Consider the following 17160-nt stretch of genomic DNA (forward strand, 5'->3'; position numbering starts at 1 on the left):
ATTGAAATCCTAATTTTTTCATGATTGCTATGATTTATTGGCAAATACGCCTTGTTTTTACAACACCCATACAATGTGGATTGGAAAATTGGCCCCCAAAGAAGCTGCAAAGGGCTCCACTGGTGAACTGCGGAGGTGATGAGTGCCTCTGAATCACACGAATTCCCTGATTAGCATACGTCAGGTTACTTCAGTAACATTTTTTGGTCATTAAAAAGGAAACCTGTGAAGAAATTTGGACACTTGCTGATAGTGGTGGAGAACTTCCTGAAGTCATCCAGGTGCTCTTCGAACTTTTAGTAGAAGCAACCAAACAAATTTGGCATCAAATACCTGCCCTTCTGCTAATTCACAGTTGTAAGTTAAACTACGTCAGATGTGGAGATTGAAGATCTAATTAGGAAATAACCTTATGCATATTTGTTTGATTATGCAAGCACATTAATTACTGTTTGATACTAAGAATTAAAAATGTTGCCAAGTATGTTGAAGTGCATACCCGGAGAGGGAATTTTCACTGGCTTTGCTTGTTGGGTTTTTTATTTTGTGAAACTTCAGGAATCAGTGGATGACATTATATCTTCATCTCTAATGCCTCCACAAAGAACTTCTGGGCCAAAGTAAGCGATTATTCTGCTGCTATGTGCTGTAACAGAGTAATGGTCTCTGTTTTTGTGTACTTCAGTCTGAGCTTTGTTAACCGAGCATGGAGAGGATCTTCATACAGCTTGTGCTGTGGACTGCCATAGCAGCTAGTGGCAAGTCTAGTCCAGCTTGGCAGATGTGGTGAGCTAATCAGCTAAACCCGAACATGTCTTTTAATTTGATCCAGTTTAGCTGATACCTTCGGTTTTCTTTATTTCTGTGATGCATATGCTTTTGCTGGATTTCTGGTTTGCCCTGAGGAATTCCAGAAGCAGGCTGGATTCCCCTGCCAGAGCTCCTTGCATCTTACCATTTCCATTTCCTCCCCCAAGAAACATGGCTGCAATGTTGCATCAGCTCAGACTTTCTGTCCTCCCAAGCACAAAATATCGTGGTAGAAGCTTATTTGTTTTTCTCCCCCACGGTTACCCACCAAAATCAAGTGAGACAGACATAGTGCTAGAAAAAAAGAAAAATGCTGCAATGTGTCTAAATCCTGTGTTAAAAATGAGCCATTGTATAAAAATACCCATATCTTTAAATCTCAGAGATGACTTGGGAAGGAAAAGATCTAAAACCCGTTCTCTGAACGTGTTTGAACACGAGTGCCATTGGAAGAGCTGGTTAGCCCTCCTCCGCCTGGCTGCCCTGCGCCCTCGGTGCGGCGGCTCTTCCAGCGGGGCGAGGCGCGGTCCCAGCACGGCGGACTTGCGCATCTCGACGAATTTCCACCTGCCTGCGCGCGCCCTCGTGGAGGGGAGCTACGGCGTGAGCCTCCGCTTCCCTGTCCCCGCCAAGTGGGTGGCTGGTGTTGGTGTAAGAAATGCCCAAACTTCGCTGCCTCTTCCTTCACCTACCTCTGTCATGGAGGGGCCGCTGCGATGGCCCGGCCACCACAGCCCCTGAGAGGCAGGGCGGGTTCTGCCCTTGGCGTTGAAGATGCATTAAGGGTTTCATACAGCAAACGTTTTTCAACCTTTCTAGAGCTTTGCCTGGATAATTTTTACCTTGTGAATTGCCACTATGTTTTTTCTCTCTTACCTTGTGTTCCCTGCAATTATCTGCAGACTTGAAGTTCTACCAGGCAAAGGCTGAGGAGCTCTGCCTTCAAGTATCAGTTTGTACAGAAATTCCCTTGGATTTATTCACTCGGAGCCAAATGATTTTGTAGACTGTGCTTTGCAAGGTGCAAAGGGCATGTGCCAAATGGCTGTGGCCTCAGAAAGCTTCAGGGAACAGCTGGCCTATGAATTTTGCAACCTCACTCAGAGGCCGCTAGCTGCGCAAAGGTTGAATTGTCTTACATAACTTAGCAACCATGAATTACACTCCCGCAGTCCACGCTGCCTTCAGAGAGGGGTTAGTGAGCTTAGTGACTCGTAGTTTAACTTTTCTGCAGGAGCCGTGGATTGCCTTTAGAGCTTGCCAAGCAATTGAATATTTTTTTCATCCAAAATAACCTCTCATTAAAAATAGTAATATTTGTTCTTTCTTAAGTATAAAGAGAATTTTTTTTTTTTAAGAAATACAATTCTATTGCAGTAACATATTTTTAGAAGTGTCTGTGTAACACCAAGAAGTCCCAAAGGGAGCCTTTGAGTGCAAAGTAAGGTTTGGTGGAAAACATTTCACGTCGTGAACGTAAGGCTTTCATCCCATTCATCTCTCAGGTCAGAAAGGAACTGAACAGGAAAGACCCACATGTAGTCTTCAAAGCAAGAAGCATGAGATTAGTAACCTGATAGCTGAGAAAAGTGTAGTAGATAGTAATATAATTAATAGCTATTAAGAACAACTTATTTTGATTACTGTGTTGCATACTGGAGACTGTCCAGTGGTGGACACTCCATTAACAATATAACTGTGAATACACTATTTGTATGCTGATAACTGGATGCATTTCTGCTTGAAGTCTAATTTCAGATTTCCTCTTTGCACTTGCTGGATTCTTTGTGTGGAAAAAGTCTGTCCTTGAAATTTCATGTAGCAAAAATAAATGTTTAATCTTCACACAGGACTTGTGATATAAAAAAGATCTATAATGAATCCTTGAATAATTTATAATAGCTGAGAGGTCCTCATACTTCTTATTGACCGTAAGAAGGTTTCTAACAAACTTGAGGGAAGGTGCTCTTCCCATGTCTGAGTAAAGCCATCTCTAGATAGTCATGCTATAGGGAAGGTGGAGAATTCAGTTGACTGCAGGGTCTTTTTCTATAAAACTCCAGCAGTAATTTTTCTCTTAACAATAAATTGCCATGCTGTAAATACTAAGCTGGAAGCTGTGCTGCAACTGTAGTAAGATTTAATGGGAAAGAGGGTAAGATCAGACTGAATCTGCATCTTTTCTCTTTCTCTTTTAGAAGTACATCTGTTGGGAGTGAAAATGCCCTTCAGATTTCACCCAAAAAACCCCCAAAAAACTACCACCAGCAACAACAAAAAACAAACAAACCACAAAGTGAAAGAAAGCTGCCCAGGCCAGCTCGCTCTGAAGCCTTACTGCTGTGACAAGTCATTATTTCTTAATTTGTTGCAGGAGAGAATTTCGACCAGAGTCCCTTAAGAAGAACCTTCAAGTCCAAAGTTTTGGCCCATTATCCTCAGAACATCGAGTGGAACCCCTTTGACCAGGATGCCGTCAACATGGTAGGTAGAGAAACTCTCTTCTCAAGCTGTTTCTTGATGACTTCAACTCTCAAATGGTTCCTGGGTTATTTACATCCAGCCAAGATGTGATGTGATGAACAAGGTGCTTCTGCTGGGAGTAAGAAGGCATGCTGGTTGAAAAGCTGTAGAGGAAGAGGTATTGTGAAAATACAGAATATTTTCAGGCACAATGAAAGTAAAATGCTACATTTCCCTCGTTAGTTCTAGTTAAGTCTACTGTGTGATGAAGCAAGTCTAACCACTGTCTTGGTGACTGGGTGAGAAAGGGTGTGGTCACCCAGGATACATATCAGGTGGGAAGGAGGCAAAATGAGGAATTTTTAAGATACTTGTATCCATGTGAAATTTTTGAGTACAAAAAAGCCTTGATGCTGTATATAGCAAGGGAAAGAGGAATCTTTATGCAGAAGCTGGAATTTAACCTACACGACGGGTTTTGTTGGGTAGTCACTTTCAGTGGCACCGCTGCACCAATGCGTCTTCTGGACATCTCTTTCGTCTCAGCTAAATTTGATGTCAATTTGTCTGTGTGGCTAAATCCAATGAACAGGGGAGGGAGGAGAAAACAGTTTCTAGAGTTTTATATGGGGGCAGTGACAACTAAAAGACTGATGATCCAGTGGAAATTTTCCCAAAGAGTTGATATTTAAAGGATGTTTCCAAAATCATCAAAGCACTTGTTAAGAACGAGTCCTGACAAAGACAACAGATTACTGGTATTTGAGGTAAACTTCCTAGTACAGAAATTGCTATTTGTTTTCTAACTTAAAAGTAAACAGTTGTAATAATAACATTAATATTACAAATTCCAGCTGTTTTAAAAAATGTGTATTGTGTCTAACCCAAAATTGGAAAACTCGTGAACCCCTTCCCCCCAGTCTAGTTTAGATGTGCTTTGTATTTGAGGAGAGTAGAACTACATACTTAGCTACTTCAAAAACAGAACCAACCTCATTGTAAGGTGCAGGTGTGAAGTCAAGAGAATCTCCTGGCCCTCACCCAGGAGACGGAGAGACAGAGAACACACAAACCCCACAATAAAATGGCTTTTGCATATACAAAAATGCATTTGGAACTTCTCTCTGCAATCATGCAGATGTAGAAATCTGAAGTTCATCTCTATTTCTACTGAATTTCATTTTTTAGCATTGTGCCAGGTATTTAACATGAAAACGCAGGAGCTGGCAGTAGCAGTGACACCGAGAGCTGATACAGTGTGCCACAGAGTGCGGCACTGCGCACACATAGAAAGGCGGAGATGAGCCTGATCACTCGTCTGACAGCTGAGGATTTCTGTCCTCTGCTTCCAAAGGTGCACTGATGGAGACGGTGCAGTATTTGGGCAGGTCTCTGCATCGCTTTGCTTATACAGAAGGCATGAAGGACTCGGAACGATGCTTCTTCAGCACAGTTGAGATGGTAATAACGCAACTACCAACGCTACTTACGCCTTTTGGTTCTGCCTTTGAATTGGGGGTGTTCAGAGGAGAAGTGGTAGGGGATGTGCAGCAGGAATATGGCAGCAGGAGGTAACAGCTGGAATTGCTGCGTTATTTGTGTCTAACATTACAGTTGAAAATGTCTAGTATTCATGAAGTGTGATCATATTATTGGACAAAAATGCAAGACTAAAACCAGCAAGAGACCTATTAAAATAAAATAATTGAACTGAGCTGCATTCAGCTGAAATCAAATAGCTGAAGAACGCATCTTTCATTTGCAATGTGTCTTGTAGAGGAAAAAAAAAAAGGCATTACTAACAGCAGCAGTATTTAATAGTCTTTTAAATCATCTTTTGGAAAACTTCTTTATTGTTTTGATCTGAAACATCGTTTAAAGTAATATCCACCTCCACAGAATCCCTTGAGGCAATTATTGGCCTTTCTGATCTTGCGTTGCTGTATTAGTTCTGCCTATGTGTTTGCTTTATGTGAGCTTCCAGAAGCAATTTTCCTCAGAGAAGAAAATGCATAAATTGTTGAGGGTTAACTTGTGAGAACTCTGGCTTTGCTGAATGCCTAAGGAATTTCAATTGCCTTCTGAAACCATCCTGTCGCTTTAAAAATAACCCCCTGAAGTCCCAAGCAATCATTCTGCCTTACGAGTCATGTTTTCTCTCCCTTGCAAATTATATATCAAAGTACAGAGTTCTTTTTTAATAGGGGAGTATTTCTTTCCCACCACTGCTTTTTGTGATTATCCCTGCCCAACGTCACATGCTATCTTCTGCGGCCATTCTGCAAGTGATGTGTTGTACCAAACTGAAGCTCTCAGTAGAGAGGACAGTGAATTTTTTTAGGAAATAGACCTCCTGTTTTAGCCCTCTGGTTCATCGAGGTATAGAAATCCTTGCCTGTACTTCTGAAGTCCAAGGAAGCACTGTCCATTTAACATGTCATGGACAGAAATAAAAGAATTAAAGGTTCCCTGGTGTAATTTGAAGGAGCAGGCTTTAATACCAACAAAAGCATCTTTTGCTCCACCCCCTTGGAGCTTGCTGCTGTGATGTGTTGTGAACATGAAAAATATACAAGGGCTTAAAAAGTGAAATAGAGGATCTAACGGAGAAGAGGTGAACCAATGTCAATGGGCAGTCGGCCAGAGGGGCCTTTTGGTTCAGAAGTACCTGCCACTGATGATGGCTGAAGGACGGAAGGATTACAGCATGTGTGTGTCCTGCCTCTGTGGTTAGGAAAAGGGTATCTCCTACTCATCACTTCTAGAGATGCAGTATGGATTAGTTGGTATCTTTTTGTCTGGTTTTGTGCAGCTTCCTTTTGTTTTTACAAACAGTGTTGATTATAAGCCTTATTGCAAGCACTATTTAATTTCATGTTTTTCTGCTGATAGATAGGTTTAAATATAAATACTAAAATGCTCTGAAAAACCAAAATCCTGTCCTTTCGTCAGTAATCCTGGACAGTTTTCTGTGTTTATACACAGATGCAATAAAGGTGACTGCCTGCCTTCTCACCATTAGCCAGCCAGCTTCACCAGCAGGCAAAGCTTTCACCCCTCCAGCACGTCCCAAGCTGCTCTTCCCCAGCACTCTGCTCTGGCGCGTGTGACAAACGCGGACAAGATGGGAGCTGGTTGATGTCCAAGGCACTAAGATTAAAGTTTTTATGCATTAACTGCAAATGTGAAGCTTTCTGTATTGCTGGAAAATGAGCACAGGCTCTTCCTTTTGATCTTCGCTTCTTAAGTGACTCTTGGGTCATTCTTCCCTGCCTTGGTGCTTTCCCTCTTCTTTTTTTCTCTGCCTTCTCCTGTGTCTTCTTGTAGGTCTAATGACAGCGGCAGTCTCTGTGCCAGGGTCTTAGAATGTCAATATTCTGTATATGCCAGGCTGTGGCTGAAACTTAATAGATGGGTGTCCCTTTGTATGTGTATACTCAGTATATAAAGGACAAGGGAATAATAATTAAGGCTTGGAGGAAATTTATTTAATGCAGCCTTCTGAAACTGTCTCAGCTGGTCTGAATTTCCTGATGCTTATCTGTTCTTGATTGTACCATACATATAATTTGCTTATCCAGGTATTTTTCTGTAAAGTGAAGAAAATACAGTCTTTGATATTATTGAGATTAAAACCTATGATTTTGGTGTGATTGGATTTGATAAGGCTATAGCTGCCACTGAATGCTCACATTCTAGAAATAAATTTTTATTAAGCAAGCCGGCCGAAAAATGAGGATAAGAGATATTTATTGTGCAGAACAAATTTAAATAAAGTGTGAAACAAGAATTTATTTTTCTTACTACTTCTTTACTGGAGAAGCCTTAACCATGGCACTGCTGTTAATGTCTCAATAAAAACTATAAACCTTTTGAATGAAAAATGAGGCTGCTGTTCAAAAATGGTTCAAGCTGCAATTTCATGGTTTATGTCAGCAAAGCCAATCAACTGAATTAAATTCCTCTATCAACTCCATGTTACTTATTTCCTTATTTATTACCGTTCAGAGGAATACATAAGAGCTGTCCTAGATAACTTAGAGGCTTGCTAGCACATAGTGAAGTGAGTCTGGACCACTTGCCTAAATCCCATCTGGGCTGGTAGCAGCTTTATCTGGCTGTCAAACGGCCTCTGCAAGGTGCACCGATGAAGTTCAGAATACCCGAAAAAATATATAATTATTTCTCTTGACCTCTTCCACCATCAGAAGAATTGGTCAAGGTGAGACATCAGGGGATGAACACAGTTGTGTGTAGGTTCACAGCCCTTGGGAAAGTTGGCTTCTGGTGTTGCCTTTTGGAACAGGAGGAGCACTTTGAAGGGTCTCCCTCTCTTTCCTTTTATTTCTTCAGATGGAAGGTACAAAGGAAGCTTTAGTTCCTCATTTATAAACATACTGATTTTAGCTAGAACATAAGGAGTTTCATGCTGACGCACATTCAAACAAGTTTTGCTTGGATGTTTGTTATTTTGTATTAGATGGCTGATAGAATTCCTAAGGAATGCCTGGAAAAATGCTTCAAGTTATCACCAGTGCTATGTTTCAGAGAAACACCCAGTGTAGTAGAATCACTGCAAAAGATTTTGCTGAGTGGTAAATCAAAAACAAGGCTTTCATAGATTTTTTGGGTGTTCCCCCCCACCTTCCTTCTTCCAATGTAAGCTATTTTGTAGCACTTAAGGAAGAAACTAAATGTAATAGCTGTCAGTCAATTGTTTTGCCTTCTTTTATGAAAATTAGGGAAGATCAAAGAATTTCAAGAAGTCTGTAATTTTAATGCAGATGCTCCCTTGGCTCTCTGATTTTAGAGCACTGTGGGAACAATATATATGAATGAGAACAAAACTGGATGCCTTTTATATGATGCTTTAAGTAAATGAGACAAAGGCTATTCAGTAGTGAAAGTAATGAAAATAAGTCATAATGACTTAATAGATGGGTGATTTTTGGAGGGCATTTTCTTTTCTTCAGTCATGCGTATTTCTTCTTTTAAGCGTCAGTTTTAGGCTGTTTGTTCTTGGGCTACTTTTCAGGGGGATTATTTATAATGATAAATGGCTTGTTATGATGCGTTAGGCGAAAAAAAAAAGCCTGTAAAGCAAAAGTAGCAAAATAAAACTGTAGCTTAGTTAACTATATCTATTTCTTTTCTTTTCTTAGCTGTGTATGCCCAAAGGGCTGTCTTTTAGGACGCAGGCAGATAACAGAGATCCACAACTCCATTCGTTCATCATCACCAGAGAAGATGGCTCTCGTACATACGGGTTTGTGCTCACATTCTATGAGGAGGTCACAAGCAAGCAGATCTGCACAGCCATGCAAACGCTCTACCAGATGCACAACGCAGAGCAATACAGCAGTGTCTGTGCCTCCTCCTCATGCAGCATGGACTCGCTGGCCAGCAGCATTGACGAGGGTGATGCCACTTCCCTTGCCAAGCTCCAGCGGTACAACTCCTATGACATCAGCAGAGACACGCTGTACGTCTCCAAATGCATATGCCTCATCACCCCTCTGCCCTTCATGCAAGCCTGCAAGAAGTTCCTGATCCAGCTCTATAAAGCGGTGACCTCGCAGCAGCCACCGCCTCTGCCCCTGGAGAGCTACATCCACAACATCCTCTATGAGGTGCCCCTGCCGCCCCCAGGGAGGTCACTGAAGTTTTATGGGGTTTATGAGCCCATCATTTGCCAGAGACCTGGACCCAACGAGCTGCCACTCTCTGACTACCCGCTGCGGGAAGTCTTCGAGCTGCTGGGCCTGGAGAACCTGGTCCAGGTTTTCACCTGCGTTCTTCTGGAGATGCAGATCCTTCTGTACTCGCAAGGTGGGCACTCGTTCAACGATAGGTCTTGGATCTGTTCCCAGTGGGCAGTTCCTGGGCAGCTGCAGCCACAGGAGCTAATACAAAGCTGTTGATTTTCAGCACACTTGTGAAACATGAGAATGGAGTGGAAAAATGTGAGAGAAATTAGTCTGTCCTAATGAAAGCACTAAATAATGGTTTCCTCCAGGCAGTCTAGATGCCGCTTGTTTAATTATGCATTGTATCTATCACTTGTGACAGCCAGCAATAGAATTCACTTAATAATTATCCTTACATTGCCCTTGATCATGCTGCAAGACAGCACGAAACTAATCCTATCTTCTGCAAAAATACCAGCAGAGAGTAATATATCTTGCAGAAAAGACTCTTGCTACTTTCTTTTTCAAATTTCAGCAGCATTTTGAAGTTTGGTGCAACTTTCTCCCTCCCATATAATGGATGTGTTCTGGTAAAAGCACTAGAGTTTTTTAGCACTTAGAGGCTGAAGCTTCAATGCTGGGCTGGAACTGAGTAGCGTTACAGGGCATCCCTTCGTAGTCCTACTTGAGAATATTTGGGAACCTTTCTGACAAGGATGCTGGTACTTCTTTTTGAGGTACTTAAGGCTGCAATTGGCAAAGGCTAGCTACCCACCTAGTGGCCTTCTATGATGGAGTGACTACATCAGTGGACAAGGGGAAGAGCTACCAATGTCATCTAGCTGGACTTCTGTACAGCCTTTGACATGGTCCCCTACAACATCCTTCTCTCTAAATCTGAGAGATACGGATTTGATGGGTGGACTGTTGAGTGGATGAAGAATTGGTCGGATCGTCACATCCAGAGGGTAGTGGTCAACGGCTCAACATGTCCAGATGGAGATCAGTGATGAGTGGTGTCCCTCAGGGGTCTGTATTGGGACCAGTGCTGTTTAATATCTTTATCAATCACATAGACAGTGGGATCGAGTGCACCCTCAACAGGTTTGCAGATGACACCAAGCTGAGTGGTGCAGTTCACACACCTGAGGGATGGGATGCCATCCAGAGGGACCTGGACAAGCTCGAGGGCTGGGCTCGTGTGAACCTCATGAGGTTCAACAAGACCAAGTGCAGGGTCCTGCACCTGGGTCAGAGCAACCCCCAGCATCAGTACAGGCTGGGGGATGAAGGGATTGAGAGCAGCCCTGCCACAAGGAGGTCTTGGAGGTACTGATATAGTTGAAGATGTCCTTGCTCATTGCAGGGGGGTTGAACTAGATGACCCTAAAAGGTCCCTTCCAACCCAAACTATTCTATGATTCTAGAATTGGTAGAAGTTGCTTGCACAGAGCCTGTCCACACTGAAGTATGCCAGCAAGCTTTGGAAAATCTGGCTGTACCTTTTCTCTTCTGGTTGTGTCTTTCCGCAATAGTGCAATACTCTGCTACAAATTTTGGGAATCCTGAGTTAGTGCTGGGCAAGCTCTGAGGTTTTACACACCTATTACTGTTTCCTGTTATGATGTTGGTTGCTGTGAGTCGGAACCTGGTGGTATCTGGGTACCAAAAAGGTATGTGCTGCAAGTGTTGCAGTGCAGCAGAGCCTGAACAAGCCAAGTTCCAGTTTCCTGCTGACTTTCAAGGGGTTGTCCAGAGTTTTTGGAGGTTCCTCTAAGTCTCACTAGATATCTGTCCAAATTACTTGTGTTCCCAATTGGCTTCTGTGATGCTGACCCTAAATTAGTAAAATAGGCCTCAAGTAAAAAGGTTTGAGGGTGGTGGTTTCATCAGACTAGAATGAACAACGTGAAGCCAGGAGGTATGCGTACCTTTTAATGAAAAGAAGAGAAGATAGTGAATACCTAGACTTCTCTAGAGATGCGGTTCAAGCAGTATCTCAAAAATCAGGCAGCCTGAAATGGGGAGGAGGGAGAGGATGGGAAGTCATGTAAAATGAGTATGGGTAACGAACCTCAGGCTCCAAAAATGAACTCTTGGGTTTGTCATATAAAAGAAAAGGTCAGTAAGTGTGTAATAGTAATACTAATGAATAAATGACCGAAAATGGGAAGAATGTTCAGGGAGGTGGATGGAGGGTGATACTTCTGAAAATGACTGAATTCAAAGCATTGTCAGTTCTTTGCAGAGCACTTCACACGGACTCCAGGGGTTTGCTTTCAAGAACCAAAAATGAAGGGCTTTATCTGCTCTTGGCTTGAAGTGTGAGCAGAAATCCTGCTGTTTTGATTAGGCTGCTTTTCCCCTCCCTTCCGCTTCTGTGTGCATGTGCTTAGCCCTTTCTTCCTCGGTTTGAATTGTGCTGCCTTTGCCACTTGACACCGGGGTTCAACATTAAGCAAGCAACACCACTGAAATGCCTCCCCATCTCTGCTTGTCATTCCCACCCTGGTCCCTGCTTACGGACTTACTGAAAACAGATTTTTTTTTTTTTTTTTTTACTGTAATCTAGTACCATTAGGAAAAATATGCTTGCCAGATTACGTTACTAATATTTTGTGCAGATGGAAAGCAACCTGTGCATGCATTACTTTTGTAATAGTCCTTGAGACAGATACAAAATATCCACTAAATAATTTTGACTCAGTTTTCAGTGGCATGAGAAGTTAGATAAATCAGTGTTTTTATTCCAATTACTGGCTATAATTTAAGGTTTACTTGTTTGTTTTCACTGTGGGCTTTTTTTTTTTTAAGAAAAATGAGATAGTGAGAATTAATCCCCTCCACCTTCCAAAATTCAGATGCCCCCCCATTATTGGTGAATCTACTAGGGATGTCCTTGACATGACCTTTACTTCCCTATCTAATATAGACACCACTTGATGGTGCTTGGGGAGAAGCATCCAGTTGCATTAGGGAAATTCTGTGATTATGTAAATAGCATCGTAATGCTGGTTCCCAGAAGTGAGGAATGTGGAGTGTAGGTCAAGTGCAAAGCCTCAGTTTTGGCATATCCTGACAGATGAGTGCTTGGCTAATTATGCACTGTGGCTTCTTTTAAATGTCAGTCTTGCGACTCCTGAAAGAGGAAAACAAAGCAGCTCTTTTCCTATTTGAGATGTAACTAGGCTAGATACTACTGAAATCTCGCTAAGCTTTGAGATCCATCAGGGAGAAACGCTTTCTTAACTCCTAAGTTCTTTCAAGGCAAAAGATGAAAAAAAGTTTTTGGCTTACGTATGTCTTGTTCCAAAGTAACAAGTGAGAGTGATTTTGTAAATTTGTCCTTCCTTCCTTTTCCGCTTTAAAGAGGGCGGACTCGCTGCTCTATGTTTGCAGTGGCCTAGCATTGCTGCAACCTTCCCAAACTCAATAAGAGATTAGTAGAAGATGGTCTTGCGTCCACAGGGTGCAATTTCAAGCAAGGCAGCATTATGAACTCAAAGTCAGAATTCACTGAAATGCTACAGTAGTCAAGAAATCAGAGTACTGGACCAAAACCTACTTCAGTTCACCAAAATATTTCAGTGAGAGCGCTGCTAACAACACGTGTGGGAAATGTAAGCTGACTTGTTTTGTGGTTCTCCTAGCCCTGTTGGAAGGAAGCTTTTCATTCAAGCTTGCCAAAAAAATTTGTTCTTTTTAAAGAATAAAGGCTTCTTTTGGAAAGTTGAGTGAAAAATATAAATTGTTGCACAACCCTGACTGGTCAAAGAGCTTTAGTTCCAAACTTAATAGGCAAGTATGGACAGTGGGCTGCCGGAGAAAGGATGGTGATCAAGTGACGTTGCACCTAGTTGATAATAGCAGTGAAGGGCTGGCAGGAAGGTTGCACAGAGACTGTACTGGCTTTTCTGGAGTGGTTGTTCTCTAGTGAACTAGGAGTTGGTGATGAAAAGGTTTATTTTTAACCCTGTAGCTGAGGCATAATGTTTCCAGCAGCCTGAACAAAGGCATCCAACTAACTGAAGAGGTGAGGGTGTTGGGTGACTTTACCCAGCTTGCCCTGGATGTGTTCCCAGCACGATACGAGAGTGTCTGGCACAGCTCTGCGGTGGGGACAGGACCAGTTGGTAACTGTTTGGACAGTAGCAGCCACAGTAAACTTTGGGTATCTAGTTGCTTTGTTCATGGTGCTTTGTGGTGGCGAGTGGTATCGTATCACTTGGGCAAATGGAGGGATTGCAGTGGACTGCAACTTCCCTTTGCAGCTGTGGTGCTCAAGCAGGGGCGTAGAGCGGCTGACATAAAAGAATAAGAGCTTATTTTTTGAGCTCATTTTTTAAGCTGTTTCATTCCCAAACATTTTGGACTGCAGGCAACTACCTTAATCCTCAATATCTAAGTTTATGGTTTAAACGTTAAAGCAGCCTGGTGCTACAGAGCTCTTACTGTGGCTTTACAAATCACAGTTTGGGAGCTGCTGATGCGGATAACTGTGTCCTTCTGGGGCAAAAGCCACTATGACCAAAGCATTTCAGTCTGAAGCTATGAAACGTCTGTGCGGCTTGGGAGCAGCAAACGGTGCTGTTGCAGCGTTAAGGCAAAAGAGGCAGCAAGGCGAGGATAGCTGGGCAACTGGCAGAGACCTGCGCTTGCACCCTAAATGGCAAGACTGAAACGACAAGTCCTTACTGTTAATGGAGACAGCGTGGACTTCCAGGGAGTTAATCAAAATCACTGTTGGTGGGTAGATGTAATAGACTGCTGTCAGTGCCGACTTTGGCCTGCAGAGGTGACGCAGAAAGCTTTACCTGAAAGCACTAGAAGCAGAACCCCTGTGGCTACAGGTTACATCTTCCTGCATATAGAGAATACTTTTAAGTTTGAATAGGGCCAAATTTTAACAATGGGGCTTTGAAAACCAAGGGGAGGGATTAGGTGTTTTTCCCCTGCAGTTCTTCAGGGTGCAGTCTTTGGTTTGCAGCCTCATAAACTTCATCCTCTAGAATTCAAAGCTTGGATTATGATGTGTTCCTGTGGCTTTCCAAGGGAGGACGCAAGAACTACGAGACTCCCAATAAAGCAGAAAAAAATGATATAGAGTCATACTTGTTATCACTACACAAGGCACTGTAGCACATATGTAACGTTGTGTAAGCTTGGGGCTTACAGACTTTCATTTATGAAACAGTCTTGCTGTTGTAGTTTCATTATAGTTTATTCAATTGTAGACATTAATACTCGTTGCAAGTGCCCTTTATTTTATTCAGAGCACAGCTCTCCCGTGCGACGGCGGAGATGTAAGGGTATTGTGAATGTCCAGGGTTCCAGCAGTGTCCAAGTTAATAACACTCTGTGATGACTGCTACAATTTCCCAAGGATCGGTAACAAAACGCCACTGGCCTGAGATGTCTGCTGGAGAGAGATGAATTAAACTGTGGGCTCTGCGAAAACCTCAGCAATCTGTTTTGTACGTCTGCCTTTCTAGGGATTTAAGCATGAGAGGGAACGTGTGGATGAGACAAAGATAAACTTCTTAGAGCTTAGGCTGTTTCTTCTCATTATAATTTTGAGCATTTCCCAAGTTGTTTTTCAAAGGGCTTGAGTAATTGCTCCTCAAAGATTGAAATATTCTTTGCATTTTTTTTTTCAATCTTAGAAATTATAATACAATTTACTATGCATATATGTAGTAATTGCCCATGAAAAGGTGGTGCCTGAAAGATCTTTCTTACAATGTCTGTTTTGGGAGACATTTTTTAAAAACTAATATGTGCATGATATGTTGGCCTTTTAAAGCATTTTTACACCAAATAGTTATGTAGAAAACCTTTGCTCTTTTCTGCTCATTATTTAAATAGTTGAACTCCCCACTGGTGTTCATCATAACCAATGGGAAACTATTGCAGAGCTAATGGTGAACAATTTACACGGGGACAAAATATGTCTATGCTGTGAGAGACCCAGAGTTACAGCCTCAACAGTACCGCAGTCAGAGGAGACCGCAGCGCATGTTCCCCTGGAAAGGATACAAGTAATTGGATAGAATGATCAAATAATCAAATGTCCTCTTGGTTTTCAATGTAGGTCAAAAGACAAAACGTTTTTTTTAATGGAAAGTTGCTCAATTTTGTTAGCTGAAGTCAATATGGCCTGAAAAGTGAAGTTTTTAAAGCAGCTGGAAACAAGGAGAAGCAGCTAGTAGAGGTCTGTACCGTAGCCCCATGCTAGTTTGTAGTCACAATGAAGTGTGGAGGAAGATTGGCAGCTGCTTTTAACACTATGCACGCAGGCACACACACCACCACCTCTCCACTTTTTTTTTTTTTTAATTGGATCTTACTCTTTTCCATTATAAAACATCTTTACCTTTTAAGAAACCCAGGGGAGCCAGGGGGGAGAGAGTTAAATTTGGCCTTTACATTCCAGCTATGGCAACTGCCAGGTAAGGACCACGGCAGTCAAAAGCGGTCTTGAGCAAAGGTGTTGCCTGCTGGAACCCGTGCGCTGCCCCGGCAGCTGTGGGGACGAGCCCCGCATCCCTGCGTCGTCAGGGGCATCTTCGCATGTACTGCTGCGCCTTGTCAGCTCTGTCACAGACTTTTTCCCTGCTCTCGGCGGCTTAACCGTGCCAGTAACGGGAGCTAATTCAGGTTTTCCTGTGAATTAATTCTTAAGGTGGCTCTTAATCAGCAGCTAATTTACACTGAACCACTGGTGGCAGGCTGTGACACGGATAAATTGTATAAATGGAAATTTATTGAAGTGGAAGTTATTTTTTTTTTCCAGTAAGCATGCACCAACAAGGGAAAATGGGAAGAATTTGCTTTGGTGAACATCGGCCTCAGGATGTTTCCCTTGGGGCAGGGCTGACCCCCGGTTTGGGAGGCTCGTTCTTAGTTCAGGCAGTTGGATGCAGGCTCGTCTTGATCATCCTGTTGAAAATACGTATTTTCAGATTTGCATAAATTGCCACTCTGCTTCTGTCTTCGAACTCATGTGCTGTGTTGCTCGCTGGTAAATCCCCTCTTCTGTGGGTCATAAGGGGCGTTGAGATGCGTGGGTCGTTCCCCAGGACTAGCTGCTGGTTACAGCCCCGTGTTGCCGACCTGGCCAAGTTCCCTGAAGGCAGCACTGCTGCAAGGTAATTTCTGTGGCGAATAAACGTTTCCTGAATTTTTGTGCATTTTATCTGAAAGTCACCTGGTCTGGCTTGTCAGTCATCGCAGCTGCCAGTATGTGAACCAGGTGAAAGATGGAAGCTTTCAGGGCGCTTTGAAGTCCGTGAGACTTGTATGCCTTGCTTCTGTGGAGCTATTGAGATCTGATTTGAAAACCATTTGCTTTCATAAACAATTTTTGTCTCAGATGTGAATTTCAGATTTCTTTTTTCATCTGCAGTATGCTATATATAAACATCATAGGTTTGAAGGTACTAAGACACTAGACAGGTCTCATAACTGTTGTGCACTGTTCCTGACTCATGCTCAGAGCAAAATATTAATTTTTATTTTCCAGTTTTTCCAAGGTACCTGGCTGAGATAATCCATATCTTGTTACAAAAAGTAGCAGTTGAATAGCAATTGCTTTTAAGACTTTGACTGAAGAGGTAGCATGTGGAAAAGCTATTAGTTACAAGAATGTTTTAAAGCTTGTTCAGGTGTGTCCCTCTGAAGAATTATTCATTAAGGTTCATTGATTTTTAAAAAAAATTTTCTTTTTTTCTCTGTTGTTGGCCTTGTTTTGTTTAAAGCTATTGCTTAGAATTGTTTTTTTCCTTTTGACAAAGTACTCTTTGAGAAAATCATCTGATTATCGTCGTCGAGGATACGTATTTAAACACATGGCTTCGCAAAGCTGTGGTTGTACTTCATGCATGTTCAAAAAGCAGTAGAGGAAAGGAATTGGTCTCCAGGTAACTCATCTTTTCAAATGCTTCCAAGTGCTTTCAAATTGTATGTGAAGTGGGACTTAAAAAGGAAAAGGAAGAGGAGGCGTGGTCAATTTTTTTGAAGCATCGTACTGGATTTAGAAGCTCTAGGCTGAGACTCCAGCTCTGCAGTAGGCTTCCGACATTGCCTTTGGTAGGTTACTGGAACAGAGAGCTGGACGACTGCCAAATTGTTCTTTCATCAGGAAGGCTGGGTGTGTTGAAGCTGGGAGAAGAGTGTACTGATCACAGAACGGCATTTCTCG

At 42.4% G+C, this 17160-nt stretch overlaps 1 protein-coding gene across 4 annotated transcripts in view; it reads left to right on the forward strand.

Moving 5' to 3' along the window:
- The window catches only part of DENND5B (DENN domain containing 5B), a gene marked incomplete at both ends in the record, with an annotated part of 115161 nt that overhangs the window by 51758 nt on the left and 46243 nt on the right, over positions 1-17160 (forward strand). For all 4 annotated transcript variants that reach the window (XM_082010771.1, XM_082010772.1, XM_082010773.1 and 1 more), the window contains 2 exons: positions 3185-3294; positions 8436-9102. In XM_082010771.1, coding sequence (XP_081866897.1) covers positions 3185-3294; positions 8436-9102 — 777 coding nt within the window. The remainder of the gene's footprint in view (positions 1-3184; positions 3295-8435; positions 9103-17160) is intronic.

The sequence above is a fragment of the Phaethon aethereus genome (genome assembly GCF_964289735.1).
Source record: "Phaethon aethereus genome assembly, chromosome: 1".
NCBI lineage: Eukaryota > Metazoa > Chordata > Aves > Phaethontiformes > Phaethontidae > Phaethon > Phaethon aethereus.